The sequence below is a fragment of the Balaenoptera borealis genome (assembly GCF_965194805.1).
Source record: "Balaenoptera borealis genome assembly, chromosome: 16".
Classification (NCBI taxonomy): Eukaryota; Metazoa; Chordata; class Mammalia; order Artiodactyla; family Balaenopteridae; genus Balaenoptera; species Balaenoptera borealis.
The window spans coordinates 30,456,787-30,484,766 of NC_138872.1; the positions used below are offsets into that span (position 1 = coordinate 30,456,787).

General features: G+C 40.5%; 2 protein-coding genes across 18 annotated transcripts in view; both read right to left on the bottom strand.

The window, feature by feature from the left end:
- UBOX5 (U-box domain containing 5) overlaps positions 1-26,879 on the bottom strand; it is a 41,579-nt gene extending 14,700 nt beyond the window's left edge. For 5 of the 11 annotated variants that reach the window (XM_082359101.1, XM_082359100.1, XM_082359099.1 and 2 more), the window contains exon 1: positions 25,120-25,227. The gene's annotated coding sequence lies outside the window, so the exon portion shown is untranslated. Of the gene's footprint in view, positions 1-8,932; positions 8,953-25,119; positions 25,228-25,784; positions 25,915-26,751 lie in introns of those variants that run through there. The other 6 variants (XM_082359108.1, XM_082359109.1, XM_082359106.1 and 3 more) reach the window with 6 other exon arrangements.
- Positions 16,023-26,863, bottom strand: FASTKD5 (FAST kinase domains 5). Of its 7 annotated transcripts, none has more exons than XM_082359029.1 (3): positions 26,752-26,851; positions 21,309-21,412; positions 16,023-18,763 (listed from the first exon to the last, which is right to left on the bottom strand). In XM_082359029.1, exon 3 carries the CDS (start codon positions 18,724-18,726, stop codon positions 16,282-16,284), a length of 2,445 nt encoding a protein of 814 aa, XP_082215155.1. In that variant the 5' UTR covers positions 18,727-18,763; positions 21,309-21,412; positions 26,752-26,851; the 3' UTR covers positions 16,023-16,281. The 7 variants fall into 7 exon arrangements, with proteins under 7 accessions (XP_082215155.1, XP_082215153.1, XP_082215151.1 ...); XM_082359027.1 differs by lacking the exon at positions 26,752-26,851 and adding an exon at positions 25,785-25,896; XM_082359025.1 differs by lacking the exon at positions 26,752-26,851 and adding an exon at positions 25,120-25,227.
- Positions 26,880-27,980: the final 1,101 nt, after the last annotated feature.

The following is a 27,980-nucleotide window of genomic DNA, read 5'->3' on the forward strand; positions in this document are numbered from 1 at the left end:
AGCTGATTTCTCAGCAGAAACTCTGCAAGCCAGAAGGGAGTGGCATGATATACTTAAAGTGATGAAAGGGAAGAACCTACAACCAAGATTACTCTACCCGGCAAGGATCTCATTTAGATTTGATGGAGAAATCAAAAGCTTTACAGACAAGCAAAAGCTACGAGAATTCAGCACCACCAAACCAGCTCTACAACAAATGCTAAAGGAACTTCTCTAAGTGGGAAACACAAGAGAAGAAAAGGACCTACAAAAACAAACCCAAAACAATTAACAAAATGGTCATAGGAACATATATATCGATAATTACCTTAAATGTGAATGGATTAAATGCCCCAACCAAAAGACATAGACTGGCTGAATAGATACAAAAACAAGACCCATATATATGCTGTCTACAAGAGACCCACTTTAGACCTAGGGACACATACAGGCTGAAAGTGAGGGGATGGAAAAAGATATTCCATGCAAATGGAAATCAGAAGAAAGCTGGAGTAGCTATACTCATATCAGATAAAATAGACTTTAAAATAAAGAATGTTACAAGAGACAAGGAAGGACACTACATAATGATCAAGGGATCAATCCAAGAAGAAGATATAACAATTATAAATATATATGCACCCAACATAGGAGCACCTCAATACATAAGGCAACTGCTAACAGCTATAAAAGAGGAAATCGATAGTAACACAATAATAGTGGGGGACTTTAACACCTCACTTACACCAATGGACAGATCATACAAACAGAAAATTAATAAGGAAACCCAAGCTTTAAATGACACAATAGACCAGATAGACTTAATTGATATTTATAGGACATTCCATCCAAAAACAGCAGATTACACTTTCTTCTCAAGTGCTCACGGAACATTCTCCAGGATAGATCACATCTTGGGTCACAAATCAAGCCTCAGTAAATTTAAGAAAATTGAAATCATATCAAGCATCTTTTCTGACCACAACGCTATGAGATTAGAAATGAATTACAGGGAAAAAAACGTAAAAAAGACAAACACATGGAGGCTAAACAATACGTTACTAACTAACCAAGAGATCACTGAGGAAATCAAAGAGGAAATCAAAACATACCTAGAGACAAATGACAATGAAAACACGACGACACAAAACCTATGGGATGCAGCAAAAGCAGTTCTAAGAGGGAAGTTTATAGCTATACAAGCCTACCTCAAGAAACAAGAAAAATCTCAAGTAAACAATCTAACCTTACACCTAAAGAAACTAGAGAAAGAAGAACAAACAAAACCCAAAGTTAGCAGAAGGAAAGAAATCATAAAGATCAGAGCAGAAATAAATGAAATAGAAACAAAGAAAACAATAGCAAAGATCAATAAAACTAAAAGCTGGTTCTCTGAGAAGATAAACAAAACTGATAAGCCATTAGCCAGACTCATCAAGAAAAAGAGGGAGAGGACTCAAATCAATAAAATCAGAAATGAAAAAGGAGAAGTTACAACAGACACTGCAGAAATACAAAGCATCCTAAGAGACTACTACAAGCAACTTTATGCCAATAAAATGGACAACCTGGAAGAAATGGACAAATTCTTAGAAAGGTATAACCTTCCAAGACTGAACCAGGAAGAAACAGAAAATATGAACAGACCAATCACAAGTAATGAAATTGAAACTGTGATTAAAAATCTTCCCACAAACAAAAGTCCAGGACCAGATGGCTTCACAGGTGAATTCTATCAAACATTTAGAGAAGAGCTAACACCTATCCTTCTCAAACTCTTCCAAAAAATTGCAGAGGAAGGAACACTCCCAAACTCATTCTATGAGGCCACCATCACCCTGATACCAAAACCAGACAAAGATACTACAAAAAAAGAAAATTACAGACCAATATCACTGATGAATATAGATGCAAAAATCCTCAACAAAATACTAGCAAACAGAATCCAACAACACATTAAAAGGATCATACACCACGATCAAGTGGAATTTATCCCAGGGATGCAAGGATTCTTCAATATATGCAAATCAATCAATGTGATATACCATATTAACAAATTGAAGAATAAAAACCATATGATCATCTCAATAGATGCAGAAAAGGCTTTTGACAAAATTCAACACCCATTTATGATAAAAACTCTCCAGAAAGTGGGCATAGAGGGAACCTACCTCAACATAGTAAAGGCCATATATGACAAACCCACAGCAAACATCATTCTCAATGGTGAAAAACTGAAAGCATTTCCTCTAAGATCAGGAACAAGACAAGGATGTCCACTCTCACCACTGTTATTCAACATAGTTCTGGAAGTCCTAGCCACGGCAATCAGAGAAGAAAAAGAAATAAAAGGAATACAAATTGGAAAAGAAGAAGTAAAACTGTCACTGTTTGCGGATGACATGATACTATACATAGAGAATCCTAAAGCTGCCACCAGAAAACTGCTAGAGCTAATTAATGAATATGGTAAAGTTTCAGGATACAAAATGAATGCACAGAAATCTCTTGCATTCCTATACACTAATGATGAAAAATCTGAAAGAGAAATTAAGGAAACACTCCCATTTACCACTGCAACAAAAAGAATAAAATACCTAGGAATAAACCTACCTAGGGAGACAAAAGACCGGTATGCAGAAAACTATAAGACACTGATGAAAGAAATTAAAGATGATACCAACAGATGGAGAGATATACCATGTTCTTGGATTGGAAGAATCAATATTGTGAAAATGACTATACTACCCAAAGCAATCTACAGATTCAATGCAATCCCTATCAAATTACCAATGGCATTTTTTACGGAGCTAGAACAAATCATCTTAAAATTTGTATGGAGACACAAAAGACCCCGAATAGCCAAAGCAGTCTTGAGGGAAAAAAACGGAGCTGAAGGAATCAGACTCCCTGACTTCAGACTATACTACAAAGCTACAGTCATCAAGACAATATGGTACTGGCACAAAAACAGAAACATAGATCAATGGAACAAGATAGAAAGCCCAGAGATAAACCCACGCACCTATGGTCAACTAATCTATGACAAAGGAGGCAAGGATATACAATGAGAAAAGACAGTCTCTTCAATAAGTGGTGCTGGGAAAACTGGACAGCTACATGTAAAAGAATGAAATTAGAACACTCCCTAACACTGTACACAAAAATAAACTCAAAATGGATTAGAGACCTAAATGTAAGACTGGACACTATAAAACTCTTGGAGGAAAATATAGGAAGAACACTCTTTGACATAAATCACAGCAAGATCTTTTTTGATCCACCTCCTAGAGTAATGGAAATAAAAACAAAAATAAACAAATGGGACCTAATGACACTTCAAAGCTTTTGCACAGCAAAGGAAACCATAAACAAGATGAAAAGACAACTCTCAGAATGGGAGAAAATATTTGCAAACGAATCAACGGACAAAGGATTAATCTCCAAAATATATAAACAGCTCATTCAGCTCAATATTAAAGAAACAAACACCCCAATCCAAAAATGGGCAGAATACCTAAATAGACATTTCTCCAAAGAAGACATACAGACGGCCACGAAGCACATGAAAAGATGCTCAACATCACTAATTATTAGAGAAATGCAAATCAAAACTACAATAAGGTATCACCTCACACCAGTTAGAATGGGCATCATCAGAAAATCTACAAACAACAAATGCTGGAGAGGGTGTGGAGAAAAGGGAACCCTCTTGCACTGTTGGTGGGAATGTAAATTGATACAGCCACTATGGAGAACAATATGGAGGTTCCTTAAAAAACTAAAAATAGAATTACCATATGACCCAGCAATCCCACTACTGGGCATTTTCCCAGAGAAAACCATAATTCAAAAAGACACATGTACCCGAATGTTCATTGCAGCACTATTTACAATAGCCAGGTCATGGAAGCAACCTAAATGCCCATCAACAGACGAATGGATAAAGAAGTTGTGGTACATATATACAATGGAATATTACTCAGCCATAAAAAGGAACAAAAATGAGTCATTTGTTGAGACGTGGATGGATCTAGAGACTGTCATACAGTGAAGTAAGTCAGAAAGAGAAAAACAAATATCGTATATTAACGCATGTATGTGGAACCTAGAAAAATGGTACAGATGAGCCGGTTTGCAGGGCAGAAGTTGAGACACAGATGTAGAGAACGGACATATGGACACCAAGGGGGGAAAACTGCGGTGGGCTGGGGATGGTGGTGTGCTGAATTGGGCGATTGGGATTGACATGTATACACTGATGTGTATAAAATTGATGCCTAATAAGAACCTGCAGTATAAAAAAAACAAACAAACAAAACAACTAATACTAAACTTTCACTGGGTTATTTGTATGGAAATATGTTAATATACATGTTTCAGACATTACATGAAATTTCTAAAAATCTTATATGTTCTGGTATAATTATAAGTCATAATCCTAGTTATTACTTTAAAATGTATATCTCAGAAAAAAAGAATTTTCTTGTCAACTGCATTATTATGAACTTTCATCAAATCTTTAACTGTGGTCATTTTTAAGTCTTTTGTCATTTACAGACAGTTCTGGGTGTACTCTGATGCTTTTGCAAATATGTTCCTATAAAAGGGTTTCATCTTCAAGAAATTCATGGAAAAGACTCTGACAAGTACAGGTTTCTGGTAACTGACTGTACTGCTGAACTGAATGAATAAGCATTTTCAGAACTCTAATGAAAAACTGATGAACTCATAAAAGTGCTAACAAAAGATCAAGATGAAAAAAAAAATTAATTACATGGGACTGAGTGAAAAACAAAACAAACAAACAAAAAACAATAGTAAATGGTAGCATGAGATGCAGTTGCCCAGATGTGACCACATTCCTTGCCCCACTGCAAATACTCTTTACCAAATAGTTCACTGGTTCTGTGTGGCTATTAGCAAGGAATTTTATACGAAACAGCTCTATAAAGTTGGGTGCTGTTTTATTAGGTTGTCAAAATGATCGTTCTCTATTCTGCATGGCATCCTCTCTTTGAGATCCATGAGAAAATTCTCTCTTTGGTCTCAGTACTAGAACAGTTGCTTCTTCCAATCAACTCAATATTTTAAGTACGAATATGAATCATATAATTGATCATGATCTTTTCTTTACTTTGGCTACTAGAAAACTCAGAATGAAATCTGTGGCCCATACCTCAAATTTCTCTCTGCCTGAATTCTTCACTTATTTTTAATGTATGTTGTGAAAGCTACCTTAAAATCATTTTGGAACAGGATGGGGTATAAATAAATAACAAACCATCCTCTTATAGGCGGACATTTTGGTTGTTTGCAACTTCTTACTATCATTATGTAATACTAAGATAAAAATATTAAGCAGATTTTGTCTTTTTTTTTGTCTTAGTATAACTTTTTAAAATAAATTTATTTATTTATTTATTGGCTGCATTGGGTCTTCGTTGCTGGGCATGGGTTTTCTCTAGTTGCGGCGAGCGGGGGCTACTCTTTGTTGCAGTGCACAGGTTTCTCATTGTGGTGGCTTCTCTTGTTGTGGAGCACGGGCTCTAGGTGCACGGGCTTCAATAGTTGTGGCATGCGGGCTCCGTAGTTGTGGCTCATGGGCTCTAGAGCGCAGGCTCAGTAGTTGTGGCGCACGGGCTTAGCTGCTCTGTGGCATGTGGGATTTTCCTGGACCAGGGCTCGAACCCGTGTCTCCTGCATTGGCAGGCGGATTCTTAACCACTGCGTCATCAGGCAAGCCCTTGATTTTTTTTTAAGGGTCCTACATGTTTCTTGATAAGGTTGCTATTTATGAATAGGATCCTTTTATACTGTTAATTTTTCTAACCACTTATTGCTATATTAGGAAAGCTTTTCACTTTTGTATCCTTATTATGTGTTATCTTTTTATTTATTTATTTATTTATTTATTTGGCCACACCACACAGCAAGAGGGATCTTAGTTCCCCAACCAGGGATCGAACCTGGGCCCCCTGCAGTGGAAGTGAGGAGTCTTAACCATTGGACCACCAGGGAAGTCCCTCAGTTATCCTATTGAGCTCATTGATTTTAACAAATTTTCAGGGATTCGGGGGGGGGGGCAGGCGGTTCTACAATCTCAATAATAATGAGAGCCTCTTTCTTAAAATGGTAACTCTTAATTTCTGTCTCTCATCTTACTATATTAGCTAGAACTGCCAGAATTATATAAAATAATATTAGAGTTGCCATGCTTGTTTTGTTCCCATTAGAAAACGCCTCTAGTGTTTCATCTTTGAACATAATGCTGATTGGTAGACTGAAACATTCTTTCTATGTTAATAAAGCACTCTGATTTTCATAGATTTTTGAAAATCAGGGATATGCTTTGAATTCAGATTGTCTCTATGTATTGAGTTTTATTATTTTTCTTATTTGACAGATTAATGAGATATAACACATTTTCCAATTTTTTAAAATTAATTAATTTATTTATTTATTTATTTTCAGCTGCGTTGGGTATTCGTTGCTGCGCGCAGGCTTTCTCTAGTTGTGGTGAGCAGCGGCTACTCTTCGTTGCCGTGCGTGGGCTTCTCATTGCAGTGGCTTCTCTTGTTTTGGAGCTCGGGCTCTAGGCGTGTGGGCTTCAGTAGTTGTGGCACGGGGGCTCAGTAGTTGTGGCTCGTGGGCTCTAGAGTGCAGGCTCAGTAGTTGTGGTGCATGGGCTTAGTTGCTCCGCGGCATGTGGGATCTTCCCGGACCAGGGATCGAATCTGTGTCCCCTGCATTGGCAGGCAGATTCTTAACCACTGCGCCACCAGGGAAGTCCCAAAATTTCCAATTTTAAGCCACCTTTTTATTCCTAAGATAGGCTCTAGTTGGTTGTGGAAGATTGTTCTTTAAATGTTTTTCAAACTCTACTGAATTTGATTGGTCATATTTAATTTTAGATGAGATAACACTGCACATTCATGTAACATTTACAAGCCCTATGCTAGGAACTGGAGTGGAGATAAAAATGAAATGGTCAGGTGGTAAAACTATTCTGTATGATACTGTAATACATGGCATTATACATTTGTGAAAATCCACAGAACTGTACAACACAAAGAATAAACCTTAATGTAAACTATGGACGTCAGATAAAAATAATATATCAATATTGGCTTACCAATTATAAGATATACCATATTAATGCAAGACGTTAATAATAGGGAAACTGTATGCAAGGGAGAGGACGCATATGGGTACTCTGTATTATTTGATCAATTTTTCTGTAAGCCTAAAACTACTCTTAAATAGTCTAATAACAATAATAATAAAATAATAATAATAAAGAATGATTGGGGAAAAAGTGACTGAAAACAAATTAGGACTGGAGAGCAAACTAAAACAAGTGACTGTGCCATTACAGGATTAGAGTAGCAGACCCTTTAAAGAAAATCTTACAAATCATGGTATCTGTTTCTTTAGGAAATAGTGATGCCCAAACATTGTAGGATTCTATATGACTCTGGTTGCCACTGAGGTCTGTGTATGATCTTTTCCTCTCTCTGGTTCCAACACTCCTGATCTTTTAAGGCAAGTATTTCCTGCCTTAATGCTTAACACAGAAAAAAAACAATGGCTCACCATATGAAAATGCAGTCTCATCCAGGAAGACGGCCTCCTCAGCACTGCCTAGGAAATAGCCAAGCTACCTGAATTCACTGCACTCTCCAGTGAATACTCACAAATTATAGGCTCCTTATCCAAATTTGGCATATAAGTACAAGAGAGACCGTGTCTGAGTATAAGCTGGGGACCACAGATCATGGCTAAAGTGTCCTGCAGTTCAAAGAAGCAGCTTGGAGCCAGACAATATGGCATTATAAGATAGCAAGATAATAAATATTTATAAGCAGATATCAATTTTCATTACAAAGACTTTTTCATTACAAAATATTTTAGATAAAAAGGTAAAGAATATAACATAGTAGACACTCTTCTACCCACCACCTAGATTTAGCAAATGCTAACATTTTGCCACGTTCATGTCTCATTAATGTACCTTAATGATAATTTACCATGTATTATCTTGCAACATGCTTTTCTATTAACCATTATTTTAAGTTTTTTCATGTTGAAATGTGTATATCTAGTTTGTTCATTTTAACTTCTTCATAGTATTCCACTGTATGACTAAAACACAGTTTATTTCTCCATTGACCTAATACTTATATTTTTAATTTTTTTACTATGAAGAAAAGCTGCAGTAAATATTCTCTATAAGTCTTTTTTTGGGAATAAAAGTTAAATAACATGGTCCTGTCCTCAAGTCTTGAAGCATTACAAACTTCCTTCCAACAGTGATTATGGAATACAAAGGTTTGTAACAGAGCTTTTCATAGATGACATTAAGAGTAGGGAAGGATGGTCTAATCTATGTTTTTCAATTTGTTGTTTTAAAATCAAGTTATAGGTTGAAGAAAAGAAATATGAACTAAAAAAGTACAAAATACCAAAGTGCACATAGTGCATTATTTCATGAGACTTTTGTTTCAGTTTTATACAAATACATATAACAAATATATACTAGGTTCAATATAAAATGTACTGTGGCTTTTGATGAAAAAGACTGAAAACACTGGCCAAAGGTATACCCAGAAGTCAGGGAAGAATTCACAGGAGTAACGTTTGAACTAGAGACAACTAAGACACATGTCTGACCTCATGGGCAACTCTGAAGAAGGACAGATACTACATACTAGTGGTAAATAGTACAATATGTGCTTGACTATAGGAGCCAAGAGACAAGAACAGGAACAAAATGGGAAGGGCACTAGGGAGAAGGACCAGTAAGAGTCAAGGCACAGAAACAGGACAACGTGAGGCCAATCCAGGAAATGCTGAATATGCCACTTAGCTGGAGGAAGCAGGGCTGGAAAGGCAGATGGTAGTGATGGGAAGGGCCCTGAATGACATGCCAAGGGGCTTTAGACTACTTTACCTGGTGCACTGAGGCAGTATGTTTCCAAACTGCAGATCAAGAATCAAGAACTCAAATTACTGAGCCGTAACCAGCATTTTAAAAAATTAAGGAGAAAAGAAAGAAAAGGTCAGAATGCATCATACATGAGGGTGATCAGTATTTTGTGAAACTTTAGTTTCAGATATATGTACATATGAAACACTCTGTTCTGGGTTTTGATGAAAAACGTATTTCTTACTAAGCGCTGTAGTAAAAGAATTTGAAAGCTACTTGTCAGAGGAAAGTCATAGAAGGCTTATAACTAGGGAGAGAAATGACACTAATAAAAAGTCTGCCATTAACCTCCGAGATGACAACAGCAATTCTGCACCACTTAGAGGCAATTCACCCTTCAAGTGGTTTTCCTTTCCTCTGGCTGATGTGTTCACACTATCTTTTTTGTACTATATGAGGGGCTATCTTTGCAAATGGCTTTCTGAAGATATCAAAGAAGAATATCAAAGTACAAACTACTTAGAAATAAACTAGCAGTCTGTTTTTCCCTTGACATTCTCCTTATTTTTTTTTAAAGGAAGGGATTTTTTAAGAGGACGAAGGAGAAAAATGAACTATGTATAACATATTACTGAGTATCTCAAGGATTTCAAAGTTACCTTCTAAGAAATCTTTTATTTTTAAAAATTTTAATTAAACCTCTAATTTTTAGGTCATTGTAGATTCATGTGCATGGTAAGAAACAATACAAAGAGATCTCACATAACTTTAACCAGTTTCCCTCAATGATAACATTTTGCATAGTTATAGTGCAACATTACTACCAGGAAGTTGACAATGATACGATCCACTGATCCTACTCAGATTTCACCAGTTTTACATGTACTCATTTGTGTGTGCCTGTTTATTAAGTTCTGTGCAATTTTATTCTATACACAGATTTATGTAATCACTTTGTGTGTACCAAAGTCAAGATACAGAACAGTTCCATCACAAGGATCCCTTGTACTGTCCTTTTATAAATCCAAATACTCTATTACCACAGAAGTCTTAAAGTTCCTCACCCAGATCTAAGCTCCTCAACTGAAGACTCCAGTTTAATTCCACTACCCACACTATAAGAAACAAACTTGAGGGACTTCCCTGGTGGTGCAGTGGTTAAGAATCCACCTGCTAATGCAGGGGACATGGGTTCAAGCCCTAGTCCAGGAAAATCCCAGATACTGCGGAGCAACTAAGCCCATGCGCCACAACTACTGAGCCTGCGCTCTAGAGCCCGTATGCCACAACTACTGCCTGTGCGCCTAGAGCCCGTGCTCCACAACAAGAGAAGCCACCGCAATGAGAAGCCTGCGCACTGCAACGAAGAGTAGCCCCCGCTCGCCAAAACTAGAGAAAGCCTGGGTACACCCATAAATAAATAAATAAATAAATTTAAAAAAGAAAAAGAAGAATGAGGCTCTAGATACATGCTCAGAGTATTTCTTGCAGCTGACAGCCCCTACAGGACTGGAGGTCCACATGCAGACAGACCTTTCTCCTCTGCCTCCCTGTACTCAGGCTGAGGAAAGGAAAATGCAAGGGAAGGACTGAGAAGGGACCCAGAGGTAGGGTGACCAACAATATGGTATACCCAGGACTGAGGGGTTTTTTCAGAACATGGAACTTTCAGTGCTAAAACCAGGAAAGTCCCAAGCAAACTGGGACATCCTATCTGGAAGGTTTCTGTCTGTGCTTCCTTGGAGCTTAAAGCAGCCAAGCAAACCTTTTTGTTGCTGAAGACTCAGAACCTAGAGATGGGGAAGTGTGGAGGGATAACTTAGAAGAGAATAAGGTGACCATAACACTTTCTGGACACCTGTGCATCCATCTTCCTTTGGCTTACAAAGAAGTTGCCATAGCTGAGTTATACAAGCTGATTTTTGAGTCTCATGAAAATGTAATGGAAAGTAATTCTGGCAAATACACATATTTTAAAGACTAGGCTCAAACAGGTTACAGAATAAAAAAAAAAAGATTACCTGTCAAATAAGAGAAAAGCATTTAGCATCAAAGAGCGGGTAGAATACCAAGGCACTGAGCAATTTCATAAATTGGGCACTTCAGCTTTTAAAGAAGTACAATACTTCTTATAATTTCTAAATTGAGTTACTGGTCCATCCAAGTAAAAAATCTGACTTGTGTGCATTTTTTTATAGCTGGTTAAAATGAAAGACAGCTGTCCCAGCCTATCCCACATAGTCACCCACCGATGAGAGGGAAGCAGGAAGACCAGAACATAGGTGTAGGCCCAAAAGAAGCTTGCAATGTTATACACCTGGAGCCAATTCACCCTTCAAGAGCTTACTATGTGCAAGACACTCTGCTAGGCACAAGTGGACACAGTTTTTACTCTTAAGAAACTCACAGGATCAAAACAAGGCATAGATGGGGAAGGGTTCTAATACCATTTACTCGGTACCTTAATAGCAGTGTCAGAAAAATTATATGGGAACCCAGGTAAGGCAACCAAGCTCCTCACATACAAACCTGACCCTAACTCTGTCCTTCTCCTCCAGGGCCTTACTCCATCTGTTCTTGTCTCTCTCTTGAATCTTCAACTTACCTCTGACTATTGGACCCTTTCCTCAACATGTAAACAACATTCAAGTCTCTTCTGCCCCCATCGGCCACCTCAAAAGAACCCAGCCTTGTCTTTCCTAGGGTTGTCAATTTAGCAAATAAAAATTTTAAATGCCCACTTAAATCTGAAATTTGGATAAACAATGGATTTTTTTGGTTGTTTGTTTAGTGTAAGAATGTTCCATGTACTACTTGGGACATACACTAAAAAATTATTTATTGCACATTCAGCAAACTACGAATAGAAAGGAACTTCCTCAACACAACAAAGGACATTTACGAAAAATCCACAGCTAATATCATACTCAGTGGTGAAAGACTAAAAGCATTCCCCCTAAGATCCGGAACAAGACGAGGATGCCTGCTTTCACCACTACGATTCAACTTTGTCTAGAAGTTCTAGCCAGAGCAATTAGGGAAGAAAATGAAATTAAAAAGTATCCAAAGTGGAAAGGAAGAAGTAAAACTATCTCTATACACAGATGACATGATCCCATATATAGAAAATCCTGAAGAATATACACATATACATACACAAAACTTAGAAGAGCTAATAAAAGAACTGAGCAAAGGTGCAGGATAAATCAGTTGTATTTCTATACACTAGCAATGAGCAATTCATAAAGGAAATTAAGAAAATTCCATCTATAATAGCATCAAAAAAAATAAAATACTTAGGAATAAATTTAACTGAGAAGGTGCAAAACTTATACACTGAAAACTACAAAATGTTGTTGAAAGAAACTAAAGACTGGACTTCCCTGGTGGCACAGTGGTTAAGAATCTGCCTGCCAATGCAGGGGACACGGGTTCAAGCCCTGGTCCGGGAAGATCCCACATGCTGCGGAGCAACTAAGCCCATGCGTCACAACTACTGAGCCTGCACTCTAGAGCCCGCATGCCACAGCTACTGAAGCCCACACGCCTAGAGCCCGTGCTCTGCAACGAGAGAAGCCACCGCAATGAGAAGCCTGCGCACCGCAACAAAGAGTAGCACCCCACTCGCCACAACTAGAGGGAAAGCCCGTGCACAGCAACGAAGAAGACCCAACACAACCTAAATAAATAAATAAATAAATTTATTTTAAGGAAAAAAAAAAAAGGAAAGAAATTAAAGAGCTAAGTAAATGGAAAGACATCCTGTGTTCATGGGTTGGAATACTTGATATTAAGATTGAAAAGATACTAAACATCATCAGTCACTAGGGAAATGCAAATCAAAACCACAATGAGGTATCACTTCACATCCACTAGGATGGCTATTTTTTTTAAATAGCAAAGATGTGGAGAAATTGGAACCCTAGTATATTCTGGTAGGAATGTAAAATGGTACAGCCACTGCGGAAGTATGGTGGTTCCTCAATAAGTTAAACATAGAATTAATACATGACCCAGCAATTTCACTCCTAGGTATATACCCAAAAGTACTGAAAACAGGTGTTCAAACAAAAATTTGTATATGAGTGTCCACAGCAGCACTATTCATAACAGCTAAAATGTGAAAACAACCCAATGTCCATCAACTGATGAGTGGATAAATAAGATATTGTATATATATGAAATGGAGTATTTTTTGGCCATAAAAAGGAGTGAAGTACTAGTACATGCTATAACATGCATGAACCTTGAAAATATTATGCTAAGTAGAAGAAGTCAGACACAGAAAGCTGCATATTGTACAATTCCATTTATATAAAATATCCATATATGCAAATCCATAGAGACAAAGCAGATTAGTGGCTGCCAGGGTCTGAGGAAGGGGGAAATGTAGGGTGACTGCTTAATGGGTATGGAGTTTCCTTTGGGGGTGAAGAAACTGTTCTGCAAGTAGATAGTGATGACTGGCTACACAACACTATCAATGTACTAAATATCACTGAATTGTACACTTTGTTTAAAATGGCCAATTTTACATGTATTTTAAAAAACATTATTCACTACTTATCTGAAATTCAAATTTAACTGGGCATACTATATTTTATCTGGCAATCCTAGTCCCATTCTAAATCCTGCTCAAGTTTCCCCATCCCTTCAAAGGTTCCCAAGGAATTGCCTCAATATTTGCAATCCATTCCTTAACTCCACTCATTCAACAGGTGCGCAGTCTAGCTTTTGCCCTGACAATTCAATTCAAATTGCTATTGTTAAGGTCATCAGTGATATCCAAGTTGCTAAACTGATTGAAGATTTTTCAGTTCTTGCCTTAATTGCTCTCTCCCTAGCAACTGACTATACAAACCCTTTCCTTTTTGAAATACTCTTTACCCTTGGCTTCTGTGCAGTGAAAGGTTAACTCAGCAGGTTTGGGGTATTCAAGTCTTGCACATTCCAAAGAAACTTCACCAAGTCCTGGGATATAATCTCTAAGCCTTTGGAACACTGTGCCTGATAAGACTGTCATATATACATCTAGGACCTTGGGCCACACCAGATAGTTTACACTAACAAAGTAATTTATGGTGGGAGCCTTGGGTCATGCTGTATAAGCTGGACCTCTGGAGGGGCTGGGGACTGAGTAACTAAGGTCAGCCATGTGGGCACTCACTCCATGTCTACATGACTGACCCCAAATAACAACCCTGCACACCAAGACTCAGGTGAGCTTCCCTGACTGGCAGTATCTGTACATATTGGCAAACATCATTGTTGGGATGAACTAAGAGCAGACTGTATGTCTCCACTGGACAAGGACAACTGAAAGCTTGTGACTGGCCTTTCCTAGACTCTACACTGTGTGCCTTTTTCTTTTGCTGACTTTAATCTGTATCCTTTCACTATAATAAACCACAACTATAAGTTTTTCTTAGTTCTGTGAATCATTCTAGTGAAAGTGGTCTTGGGGAGCCCAGACTTACTTCTATGCCCCTATTTTTTCCTAAGTCTGATTATCTGTTCTTTTCCTGTCTTTATCACTGGATCCCTTTGCTTTGCCCTCCCTATAAATTCTGGTATTCTACTCTTGGTCATCTTTTCCCCTCCCTACCTGCAATAACCTACTTTCCACCTGTCCTAGGCAATTTCACTCATGGTTCTGCCATCTGACCTCATGCCCATTTGAGACCCCAGCCTGGACCCTTCTGCCTAGAGGCCCATCTCAGCATGACCCAGGCAGACTCAGCATTAACTCTGTACCCAAACACATTTCCTGCTTTAGTCTCAATTTTAGTTGCTGACTCCCTATCAATCTAGGCACTAAAATCATCATTCCCCAAACTGATCAATTAGCAAGTATTGCTCTTTTTCCCCTTCCAAACATCTTTGAAATTTAAACTTTCCATTCCCATAATTTTGGCCTTCATTGTCTCTCACATGAGCTCTTGCACACATTTGTGAAATATTCTCCGATTGATCTCGCACACCCCCACCACTCAGTCTAGTTCTATCCTGCTTTTTACCTAACGTTTCTAAAACATGAATCTCTCAATTACTCCCTGACTTAGACCCTTTAGAGGCACTCTAGCCCCTGTAAACCTACACTCTTTAACAAGGCCATAAGGCTTGTGACCCAGATATTCTCTCTCTCTCTCTAGCCCCACCCTCTGCCTTCCTTCTACCCCCAACTCTCCAGCAATGCCCAACCACTCTAAATTCCCCGACCACACTCACTAAACATTATTATGTCCCAGGACCCATTCTAGGCACTGCAGATAAATTCTAGACAAAGTTAACTCAAGGAGCTACCTTCCAACAGGGAAACCAGTAAGTAAATAAAGAATAATTTCTGATACTGCTGAATGCAATGAGGATAATGAAGCTGAAGGTGACAGAGCATGATCAAAGGCCAATGGGGTAATTTTAGTTAGCATGGATGGGGAAGTGACTTTTGAGAGGAACCTAAATAATGGTGGGAGGAGTCCATTTTAAAACAAATTCTCATAGACCCCAAGTGTTTATAGAAGTTACCTGTATTAAGTTTCTTACATATATATAATCTTCTTATGCTTGCGGCTCTAATACAAACCTGAAGCCCCCTAGACCACATATTATGGGAGTAATACATTTCCTTCTTGTCAGAGCTACTTGCCATGAAAAACATTCTGCCTGGTCACCAGATTTGGGAACCACTGGCCCAACAGGCACTCATGTAATTCTACTCTTCTAGGTCCAATTTTAAGGAGAAAATATCCTTGGGAGTGGGGTGAGGGGGAATTATGTAAGAGAAGTAGAAATGCAGACGAGGGGGCTAAGAGGAAGATATTAAGCTAATTCTGAAATGGTTCTTTGAAACAGGAAGAACCAGCAACTAAGGACAACCAACCAAATTAAACGAAAATGAAAAGGACTTTAATTTTAGAGGGTGTGAAGAAAACATGCATGGGGGAAAAATGGTGAAATGTAAGTGAAGCTGTAAAAGATTCTTATTTAAAACGAAGTATAAGAAAACCACTTTTTTAAAATGAGCTTTAGACAATGCCTGACTACACTTCTGTCCTAAAAATTCAAAATAACCATGAGATGAGGCCGGTAAACAGAAAGGAAAATGAGATAGGAGTTACTTGACCATAAGACATTTTAAGATGTTTATTATTTACCTGCACAAATTAACAGCAACTTATACAACTGAACCAGGTTACAATTAATTCACAGTAACGTAGGCTAACTTCTATCTGCCACAGACAAGAACACAACTAAGTCTCCTCAACAGATGATTTTATTACCAAATCTACATTCTGGCTTTTATAACTGTTTCACAACACATGGCACAGTGCACATCTACAGCATTTATGACTAGAAATGACCCTGAAGGCCCTTCAGAGAGCAGAGGTGAACACTTTCTCATGGAGAAAGGCCAGCTTTTCTAAGCGAGTTCGTTTCAGTAGTGGGAGCCATTCCCAGTGAGATAACTCCACCACATGGTACCCAAGCTGATTCAGCTGCCGCCTCTTCATATTATGTAGTCCAAGCAGATCCCTGGAACCATAGCAATACTGGTTCTTGTTTGTCAACTGAATAGCGAGCTTCACTTGCGGGGCCTGCCTGCAGGCCGGGGGGCACAGGCCAGCCATCTCCATGGCCTCCAATCTGTCTGCTGTATTGCAAAGGGAGCTCCCCATAGGTATGGCCGCCTCCTCCTCTAATTTCATGGGCTGCTGCCCACTGTCTGACTCAGTTTCCCCCTGCAAATGCCCTCTTGATTTCCCTTTTAGTAGCTGATTCATCAAATCATCTGTAAGGCTGATTCCCACATGCTTAAGCCTTAATTTGGCTACATCTTCAGTTGGTGTGGCTTCTCTGTTAAACGGTAATGGCTTCATGTTAACATCAAGCTGAACCTCTAAATCAGAAGATCGGGTATGAGGCAAAATCATATGGTGTTTGACATACTGGGGCCCACCCAACATGGTCTCAAGTAAAAAGAGAGCTTCTAGGAATTCAGGCTTTGAGTTCATATCCTTCCTTGCTAAATTCCACAGCATTTCCAATGCCTTTTGCTGAAGGTGAGAACTAAGACGATTGCCTCTGTAATCTGGACACTCAATGCCAACTGTACCATCAAGAGTATACAGCTCCTTGGTGACCTCAAACTTACTTCTCTCCTGAGCTAACCTGACAAACCCTGGACTCAAAGCGAAATCTATGAGCTCTACTGGAAAGTACTCAGAAAATGCCAGGCCCAGCAGGCAGGTGAGCAGGTGTTCTGGGTATCGGTTGAACTCAGGCATCTTTCTGTGAATCTCATTTATCAGGCTAGAATAAAACTCTTCTGCATTGGGTGGCTTATAATTCAGAGTTCCAAATGACCACAGAATCTTGGCAACATCTTTACTTCGACAGTATGCTACCCTAGGAGGCAAAGAAGCAGCCACAGCATTCATTACCCCTTCATCCAGGATGCGTAAGGCCGAGCAGGCAAGAGTCAGGTGCATGACACCTTGAACTCCCAGGGAAGGAATTCGCTGAGGAGCAATCTGTCCAAACTGTTTCATGAAATTTACGTGATCCACATGAGTGAAACGGAACATTTTAAGAATATTCACTAAGGCATAACTACTCAGATGCTGCATGTCAGCACAAGCCAGGTCTCCCATTTTCCGCATGACAAATTCAGAGAGACTACTACTTGATTTAAAAAACCCCAAACAGATTGTACCAACCTCCTCTAAATTGATCAAATCTATATACTTGAGGATTAATGACTCCAATTTTTTCATTAGGTCCTGAGGTGCCTGACGACTTTCACCTATAATATAAATTAAGTGAATCAGCTGGGACAAGGATAGCTCTTTCCAGTGCAAATTAAGATAACTAAAAAAGATTTTTAAAAACCGAGGTACTCTGTGGCCCAAGTACCGCCAGAGGTCAGCCACCAAGAGAAGTTGATCCAGACTCATCTCCCATACCTTATGGCAAAATTTGGTTTCAAACACATCTAGCATTGAATGGGAATGAGGAATTCCTAAACTGACAAAGGCTTTCAAAATACTGATCAGATCTGGGGCATCAAAGAGATTTATGTTTTTCACACTCAGCTGGCAGAGCAGAGCAAAGCTGGCACTGGACAGCAAAACAGGATGCTGCTCTGCAGGCAAAGAGCTCAGCTTACAAAAATAGTCAGCAATAATTTGAGGCTGGAGATTATCTTGATAAACTGTGACTTTGTGCAAAATTAGTTCACCTTCTGAAACAGACAGGGGTTGACAAGTCTCAGACCTGTTATAGCTGTGAAGCTGGTATTCTGGTCTTAGCTGTAGGAAAACTCGAGGGTCTTCAAAGGAATCAAAAGTTTCTACATCCTCTTCATCAGCTCTCATGGCCCTGGGTGAGCCCGGCTTCAACGTGCTGGCCTTAGAGGCAGAAGCCCTGCTGACTTCCAAACTGGGGAGGGTACTGCTAATTGTCAGAATTCTCCCAGAAGCAGAGGTGCTACAAATGTTAACTTTCTTGGCAGGATGGCAGAGGCTGTTTTCTGGAGAGTCCTGTCCTTTGCGCCACGTGCAGCTTCTCATATTCCAACATGCCACACTTTGGGTTGCACTGTAGGTAAAAGGATTGCAAAAAGCTCGATATCTTAAAGGTTTTAACAGCTTGAGAGTGGCTGCCATTCTGGTGTCAGTACTGATCATTTTGGCAGTCAGAACACAGTCCTCACAGGTTTGACCAAGCAATTTCTTGTTTACATGGTTCTTGACTAGAGCTGGATGGGAAGGCATTCCACAGAAACTGCCTGGAAATCTTCGGCATATCACAAGAGCCATGGATCACAAATGACTGGGCCAGAATTGGTGCCAGATACTGAAAGAAGGGTAGATGAAGAGTAAGTGGCTTCCACCTATCATAATACCAAAATTTACACACTATAAAAAATGGATTAAAACTACACCACTGTCCACTCAAGTAAGTTCAATGCTGGTGAACGCCCAAACCACAAGACAGCATACATCAAGGATAAACCCCAAGTACCTTGCATAAAGGCACAGGAAAGCCCCAAACCCAGGGTACTATTGGGCAGTTCTTCGGACTGCTCCTCAGTCTGAACTTCCTTTGTCCTCTGGACAGACTTCCTTTATGCTTAGAAACAGCTGTTCCACTAACATCCAACAGGAAGGAGGCAGGCAGATTTCCAAAAAGAAAGCTGGGAACGAAAGTGAGCAATCTATTCCACCTCTTTGATATCAACACATAAAGAGCATAATTGGAGAATAAGAAAGTTGGTAAAAGCTGTCATACTAACAGTTAAAGTAAAAAGTGGGATTTGGGGTAAAGTTTAATTAATTATACCCACAATAACCTTCCCTGTTCCTCCTTTTGATTACAGAATTTGGTTGTTCTAATGCTGTTCCTGTACCTCTTAGAAGATGCCTATCCTCCTTCCAGACCTCTCCAGTCTAAATCACTATCGCAGAGTAGTCATGCACTTGGGAAGTAAACTCAAAAACTCACTCACAAGGAATGAAATTGTGCCATTTGCAGAGACGTGGATAGACCTAGAGACGGTCATACAGAGTGAAGTAAGTCAGAAAAACAAATATCATATAATATAGCTTATATGTGGAATCTAGAAAAAATGGTACAGATGAACTTATCTGCAAAGAAGAAATAGAGACACAGATGTAGAGAACAAATGTATGGATACCAAGGGTGGGGGGTGGAATGAATTGGGAGATTGAGATTGACATATATACACTACTATGCATAAAATAGATAACTAATGAGAACCTACTGTATAGCACAGAGAACTCTACTCAGTGCTCTGTGGTGACCTAAATGGGAAGGAAAACTAAAAAAGAGGGGCTATATGTATATGTATAACTGATTCACTTTGCTGTACAGCAGAAACTAACACAGCATTGTAAAGCAACGATACTCCAAAAAAATTAAAAAAAAAAAACTCACCCACTTTGGTGGGGGAGGGCAGAAGGCTCAGGCCCTACTCACTGTCAATTCATGGGTGGGACACAAAGAGCATCTCAAAGCTGGGCTCAGGGAGCACCAATTCATGCAACTGCCCTGCTGACAAGGGGGCAGCACAGCTTTCCTCTGGAGGAGGCAGATTAACAATGCTTCCAGTGAGTCAGGTGTTGATTATCCTGCCTGTGAGCAGCACAAGTCCCATTTTTCTCCTATAGTAGAAACCATGAGAGGCTATGAAAATGACTCTGCTGTACTCTTGCTTTCAATGTTTATTGTCTTTCCCTCCACTTGAGAAATGCCAAGGCCTGACAAAGAACACCCAGGGAGCCCTAAGCTGCCAAGATATGGACCAGACAGGGCTCTTGCTGCAGAAAATCCCATGAGGGTTCTAAGGGTGCCAGAATGACTTTCTGAAATGCCTAAGCAACTCCCCTGTCAGTCCCTTCCTTCCAGAGCCCACAGCATAAGAAATAGAGGACTGCAGGGCAGGCCAGTAGCTTTTTTCAGGTAGCCCAGTTACACAGGCTTCTCTGGATGGCAGAAATGTATGCTCTAATTTCTTTTTGAACCAGAACAGAATTCTCTCATGCCAAATCTTTATACGCTTGGTTTCTTACTGTGGCCTGGGGACCATTCTGCCCACTATGTTTCAATCTGTGCGTCCAGATGCTATAGATCAGGTGTTAGCAAACTATGGCTCAGAGCCCAAATCCAGCCCTCCATCTGTTTTTCTAAGTAAAATTTTATTGGAACATAGCCAGGCCATTTGTTAAATATTGTCTATGGCTGCTTTCTCACTACAAGAGCAGAGTTGAGTAATTTTGGCAGAGACTATATGGCCTGCAAAGCATAAAATATTTACTATCTGGCCCTTTACAGAAAAAGTTTGCTATAGACCATTAGCTTACTCCTCTGAATGCATATGGCCAACTTTTTAAAAATTAGAAAACATCAGAAAAACAGTACTAAAATAATTTTTTCTTTAACACTTAGATGATAATTAAAGATTTATGCCTCAAAATAGTCACTAGGAATCTCAATTAATATTGCAGCACAGGCATGGTGGGAACAAAGGAGCGAGCAATTAATGGAACTTTTCAGCTGACAGAACAGGGCTTTTAAGAATACCTGTTTCAGAGGACTTCCCTGGTGGTCCAGTGGTTAAGAATCTGCCTTCCAATGGAGGGGATGTGGGTTCGATCCCTGGTCGGGGAACTAAGATCCCACATGCCGCAGGGCAACTAAGCCCGCATGCCGCAACTACTGAGCCCACGCACTCTGGAGCCTGCGTGCCACAACTAGAGAGAAGCCTGCACTCCGCAATGCCTGCATGCCGCAACAAAGGTCCTGCGTGCTGCAACTGAGACCTGCCGCAGCCAAATAAATAAATCAATAAATATTAAAAAAAAAAAAAAAAAAAGAATACCTGTTCTGGAACCTGGAATCTAAATTTAGTTCAACACAACGTGCAACTAAAGCAATTGTTCAAAGTCCTTCTTCTCATCTTGGGAACTAGATCTGAAGAAATAACTTAAAAAAAAAAAAAAGACAAAATTTTTTTTTTTAACAATAGCAAAAAACTGAAAACCCATATGTCTCTCCAGAAGGAGGAGGGTGATTTACAGAATAAGTGTATGTCAGGCATCAACACATGGAAAAGTACATACAAATAGTCAGTGGAACAAACAGAACACAACAAGTGCCATCACTTAAAATACACTGGGTTGGCCAAAAAGTTCATTCGGGTTTTCCCAAATGAACTTTTTGGCCAACCCAATACTTATATAAAAGGAAAGTAACTATGTAGCTTCTTTGTTGGGAGACCTTCTGCTACACCTTTGATAAATTAACTTTTTTTCCCTTTTTATTGGGGTTAAAACTGTTAAATAGAAGAGTACATGGATTAATTTAACAAATACTTTTATAAATAATATAATTTTATTTTATTTTTTATTTTATTTTTTTTTAATTAATTTTTTTATTTTTATTTTTGGGTGTGTTGGGTCTTTGTTGCTGCACGCGGTCTTTATTTGTGGCAAGCGAGGGCTTCTCTTCCTTGCGGTGCGTGGGCTTCTCATTGTGGTGGCTTCTCTTGTTATGGAGCACGGGCTCTAGGTGCACGGGCTTCAGTAGCTGTGGCTCACAGGCTCTAGAGCACAGGCTCAGTAGTTGTGGCGCACGGGCTTAGTTGCTCCACGGCATGTGGGATCATCCCGGACCAGGGCTCGAACCCGTGTGCCCTGCACTGGCAGGCAGATTCTTAACCACTGTGCCACCAGGGAAGTCCCAATAATATAATTTTAAAAGCACATTAAATAATTTAAGTTACTGCAATTAATACTACCTAAGAGTACTTAATGAGATTACTGTATGTGGTCCTGAAATGAACAAAAGAACCATGTGGAACATCAATGTTTGACTGGTGTAGATCCAGTGTTTTGACTTGATGTGGCTCTTTTTGATACAGGCGAAGGGACTTCCCTGCTGGTCCAGTGATAAGACTTCACGCTTCCAATGCAGGGGGGCGTGGGTTCGATCCCTGGTCTGGGAACTAAGATTCCACATGCTGTGCGGCACAGCCAAAAAAAAAAAAAAAAATACAGGCTAAGTCCCAAGATGGAAATAACAAGAGCCACAACTGTCTTAGGGTCTCCACTGTGCCAAGCCTTGAATGAGCTGCTTTATCTGCATCAGTTCCAATCCTTACAACTTTTCTGTAAGGTAAGTTTTATTATCTCCATATTGTTGATAAGGAAAAAAGAGTCTTCACAAGATTAAGAAACCTGCTGAAGATTACACAGCCAAGGGACAGAATGGGGTTTGACATCACATTAAAGATTATCTGATTCCAAAACCCACATTGCTAGTGTATTGGAGAGACAAGAAGGGGAGTCAGATTCCAGACAGGGGTGTGGGGAGGACCCCAAACAATCTATACGGTTTCCAGGTGCCAGGAAGCTAGAGGACTAGAACTAGGTGAGCCCAAAAGCTCCTCATACCTCTAATAGTCTAAGATCCTAGCTATCACTAGTATATACTACTTATAAAAAGAACAAAAAGAAGATCTCAAAGACCAAAATCTACATGAAGGAATGAGTTTACAAGATGCCCCAGTATTAAGGTAAAGAGAACTATAATTGAAGTTTATACATAAGTTCAACATAGAAGGGAAGTAAAGGGAAACCTCAGGATAATGATGAAGGAAGATCCCAGGACTACAGCTGTGAGCAGACACAAAGAGCAACTAGTTTATGCTGGAGGAGATGGATATTACATAGGAGAGAAGATTTACATTTCTGACGGGTAATCTGAGGACCAACAAAAATGATTAATTCCAAACAACACAAAAAAGTTGTACAAGACAGAAAATGTTATATTACCCTCCTTACTCAGCTGTAAACAATAATAACATAATCTTACTTATATAAACCTTGAATATCTGCCTCATCAAAAATTATGAGCAACCTACGTTGGGACATTAAAGGGAGGGGAAGTGGGGTAGAAGAAAACTGAGTAATGATACAAGAGACCTAGAGCATCAAAGTCCATAACAAAGAAGTCAAAAGATTTTATAGACATAGATATATCCTAGAAATCAAGAAATAGAAACACAAATGTTATTTAGAAATACACCAATGAATGCCAAAAGAAACAGGCAAATAGTTGAAAAGTGCCTCTGGGTAACAAAAATGGAGGGAGAAAAGAAAGGGAATTAATTTTAGTGTTATAAGATCTGTCAAACTATTTGCCTTTTTTTTTTTCTTTTTTTTTGGCGGCGCTGCATGGCTTGTGGAATCTTAGTTCCTGGACCAGGGATTGAACCTGTGCCCTTGGCAGTGAAAGCGCAGAGTCCTAACCACTGGGCCACCAGGGAATTTAACTACATAAGCCACATATATTTTTTTTTTCTTAATAAATTTATTTATTTATTTTTGGCTGTGTTGGATCCTCATTGCTGCACGTGGGCTTTCTTTTACTTGTGACGAGTGGGGGCTACTCTTCATTGTGGTGTGCGGGCTTCTCACTGCGGTGGCTTCTCTTGTTGCGGAGCATGGGCTCTAGGCGCGTGGGCTTCAGTAGTTGTGGTGCATGGCTCAGTAGTTGTGGCTCACGGGCTCTAGAGCACAGGCTCAATAGTTGTGGCACATGGGCTTAGTTGCTCCGCGGCATACGGGATCTTCCCGGACCAGGGCTCGAACCCGTGTCCCCTGCATCGGCAGGCTGATTCTTAACCACTGCGCCACCAGGGAAGCCCCAAGCCATGTATTTTTAATTTAAAAACTTAAATTTACAAAATGCATGTTCTAACAGGAAATTGAAGTGTTCTTCAAGAAGACAATCAGGGACTTCTCTGGTGGTCCAGTGGGTAAGACTCCATGCTGCCAATGCAGGGGGCCCAGGTTCCATCCCTGGTCGGGAAACTAGATCCCGCATGCCACAACGAAGATCCCATGTGCTGCAACTAAGACCCAGTGCAGCCAAAATAAATAAATAAAAATAAATATATAAAAAGAAAAAAGACAATCAGTGAACAGAGAAAGCAACCTACATACTCAAGGAAAATGCTGAAAAGTTATTTCTAGTACAAGCACTTCCTATTGCCTGTAGAACTTCTCTGTGGATGCCCAGTAACAGAACGATGACAAAATAAATAATCTTAGAGCCATGCAGAGTGAAATAGCAAATGGCAAACAGCAGCTACTCACTTTTTCACCATGCAACTTTTAGCACAACTGTATAGACACCATATCTATGTATACAGATCTGAAATATAACCACTTCAGAAGCTGGGTATTAAGTACTGTGGAGAAGGAAAGGGAAGAAACACAAGGAAGATATAGAATCAATAAAGCAGAAGAGTGGGGGGAAAAGGCACTACAAAGGAGAGGAGGCCAGAATGTTTTGCCCAGATAGAGAGAAATATAGCTGAGAGTTAGTTCCTCCTTACTTAAGGGCTCCCAGACAATCCATAAGAAAGCTGGAAAGAGAACACTATGAGATGCCCAATCAATAACTCCCGACGCCTCCTCTAAAGGTTCAAATTTATGTGACATCGTTTCACAAAACCCCTTTCCTAGTTAAGTGCCCCAAGGATACTCTCCTTTCCATCTCCTCTTTAGGGGTCCTAAAGAACCAGAGTGGAGCCTCAGAGACCACTGGACCAACCATGGCTGTTCTGAAAGGCACTGTCCAAACCACCCTGAATGATGTGATTTCACAAGAGTGAGAAATCTTACCTTTCCACCTTCCAGGTACAGGTCTGAGCAAGGCCGAATAGCTTCGTTTTAAACTACAGTCCAGAAGTTAGAGGAGGGGAGCCAGGCGGAGGAAGGCAGCCATGCTAACTGTAGATTAAGTATATGACACCCTCAGCATATTCAATTTACCAGTTACCGGATCTCATCCCTTAATTCTGATTTGATTCTTTTGCTAGAAAAATTTAACCCACTTATATCCTGATAAAATTACCACAAATAAATGGATACTTCAAACTCCATTTTTCTTTTAGCAAATAACGTGTTGAGTAGCCCTGAGAATTAAAATAGCAAAAAACGAACTTTCTCTAGGCACTGCAGTCTACGAGAGGATTGACAAAAATCCCAACATGTAAACTACCTGCACCCACAATCATGTGAAAAAATTTCCAAATAAACAGTCCAAGTACCTATCACTGTTAGCACAACCAAACATTTGGTTTTATCTGTTTTCCTAGATTTGCAAGGCTGCACAGTATAGTATTTCAGACAAGTGAAGGGGAAACATCAGAATTCTTTGGTATCAAAGTTGACTTATTTGCATGATGAATGACAAGGCTTTGTTGGGGACCAGGAAAAATAAACCAATGAATGGGGAAGAAAATCATACTGACAAGTTAGATGTGCATAACTGCCAAAAACCTCACTTTCTCAGTTGTCTTATGCAGCACAGAGTCTTTAGGTTTTATTCTGGTCTACCAGGCAGAAGCAAATTCATCCCAGAGCTTGCCCAAGGCCATTCAGAGCAGTGAGTCACAGAATCTAGGCGACCGTTCCTACTATTCACAAAGTGTGAGCAAAGTGCAGAAAACATAAATTCAGATTCCAGCAGCAACAAATGACTAAAGCACAAAACATTAGCCATGTTGGTGCTAAAGCACTTGGCTCCAGCTCCACAGGATGAAGCCCCGTCCAAGGGTCTGCAGTGAGTGGGCAATGAAGCATCACCCAAGGAGGCCCATGAACGTAACTGGTATGGAGAGGCCCCAAAGCTCCCTGAGTCAGGAAAGAAGAGCTGTGTCATGATTTGTACGGAAAGAGAAATGGCAATTCTTTTTCTTATCCCTGGAGAAAAAAAAAGGGAGGGGGACATCAATAACACCCTTAGACTTGTGCAACCAGAAACTATCTGTTAAAAAATGGGGAAAGGGTATATATCGTATTGATATTTACTGAAGACTCAACCTGTCCCAGGTACTAAGCAAAATGCCGCAGGGCCCTGCTGCTCAAAGTGCGGCCTGCGGAGCAGCGGCATCAGCCTCACCTGGAAACTGGTGAGAAACGCAGAATCTCAGGCCCCACCCCAGGCTTACAGAATCCGAACCTCCAGATTTCAGGGAATCGCATGCATATTGAAGTGTGATAAGAGAAGCGGCAGAATATCTCACTACGCCCTCACAACAGACCTGTGAAATAAGTACTGTTATATCTCCGTCTCACAGAGGAAAACTCAAGGTTCAGGTAAGCAGCCTGCCAAAGGCCACAGAACTCCGGGTCGCCGAGGTTCTCCCTAGAGCCGGGCCTTGGACAGGTGCCCGCAGCCCGCGCCGGGAAGCGCAGCCCAGCTCGGCAGGGAGCGCCGCCGCGGCCTCCTCTCTGGCCGCCGTTACTCACCTGAGCCTGTCGAGCGCGGGCGCCGCAACACCAGTCGCCACTCCCGCGAGTGGCCGCGCCTCGGCGACTTCTCCAGCTACACCCGGGCCGCACAGCCCCACTTCCGGCCAACTGCCCGCTACTTCCGGATGCTGCGCGAGTGACGGGTGCGGCCGAGGCTCAAAAGACTCTGTCAGCGTTTTCCAAGGACGTTTTCCATAGGAAGATGCTGCTGCAGAGACGGGACCTGCGGAGGGAGAACACCGCTGTGGATGGACGGCTCTGGAAGTCACTTAATAGCCTAGATACAGGTTCGAATCTCAGACCGCTACTCAGGGTTTTATGGCCTTGGCGAAGTCACGTAAATTCTCTAAGCCAAGTTTCTTATCTGCACAATGAGGTAATCATGCATTTATAATAGAGATATATCTAGAAAGCGTTCTCAGGAGGAGAGTTAGTGATGGATAGACGAGCCTATTAGGAGAAATGGATGTGAGGAGCTGGTCTGAAAAGGCCAGAGCTTTGGCAGATGAGTCAGGGTGATCCTCCACCTCCCCAAGTAGGGGGGCTCCCACCTGAGTGGATATGGGCAACCCAGGCATGGAAGAGACTCTCGAGACTTCCAGGAGGACTTGGCCCCAGACGGCCGTCCCTGGGGGCACTGGAGACAATCAGTGTGATCAGGGTGGTCACACCTTATCCGTGCCTTGGCTGCTGGTCCACCCATCCTAAGGGCTGTGAAGGGGACCTGAGAAATGGTGCTCCCTCCAGGGCACCGTCTTGACAGGGAGACAAAGCCAATGTAGGGAGGACACGTCACTGCAAGGAGAGGCAAGCCTGGCATTCATATCATTTAATTTAATTTAATTTAATTTAATTTAATCTAATTTAATGATATGAACAGAAGTTATTTCAGAATTATTCTGCTTAATCAAGAATAAATAAGTTCTAACTTTTGGTGAAAAATGAAGCTGTCGTTGCCTTTATTAACTCTATTTTCTCCTACCTTTGGACAGTTTGAAAGCAATGATGTATTGGATGATCAACACCTGAGCTCTGTGGAGGGCACTGTTTGCCTGGGGGTGAGCATTTGGGGCCCTAGACCACTGACACCACTGCTCAGAGAGGGTTCTCTCACCGGGGCCGGACCAGGGCAAACACTGTGAGTTGCTGATTATGACTCTGTCCTTGCCAGCAGAACCCAGAGAGAGCCTAGGCGATGAAATGAACTGTAACTGCTCCTTGGCAGC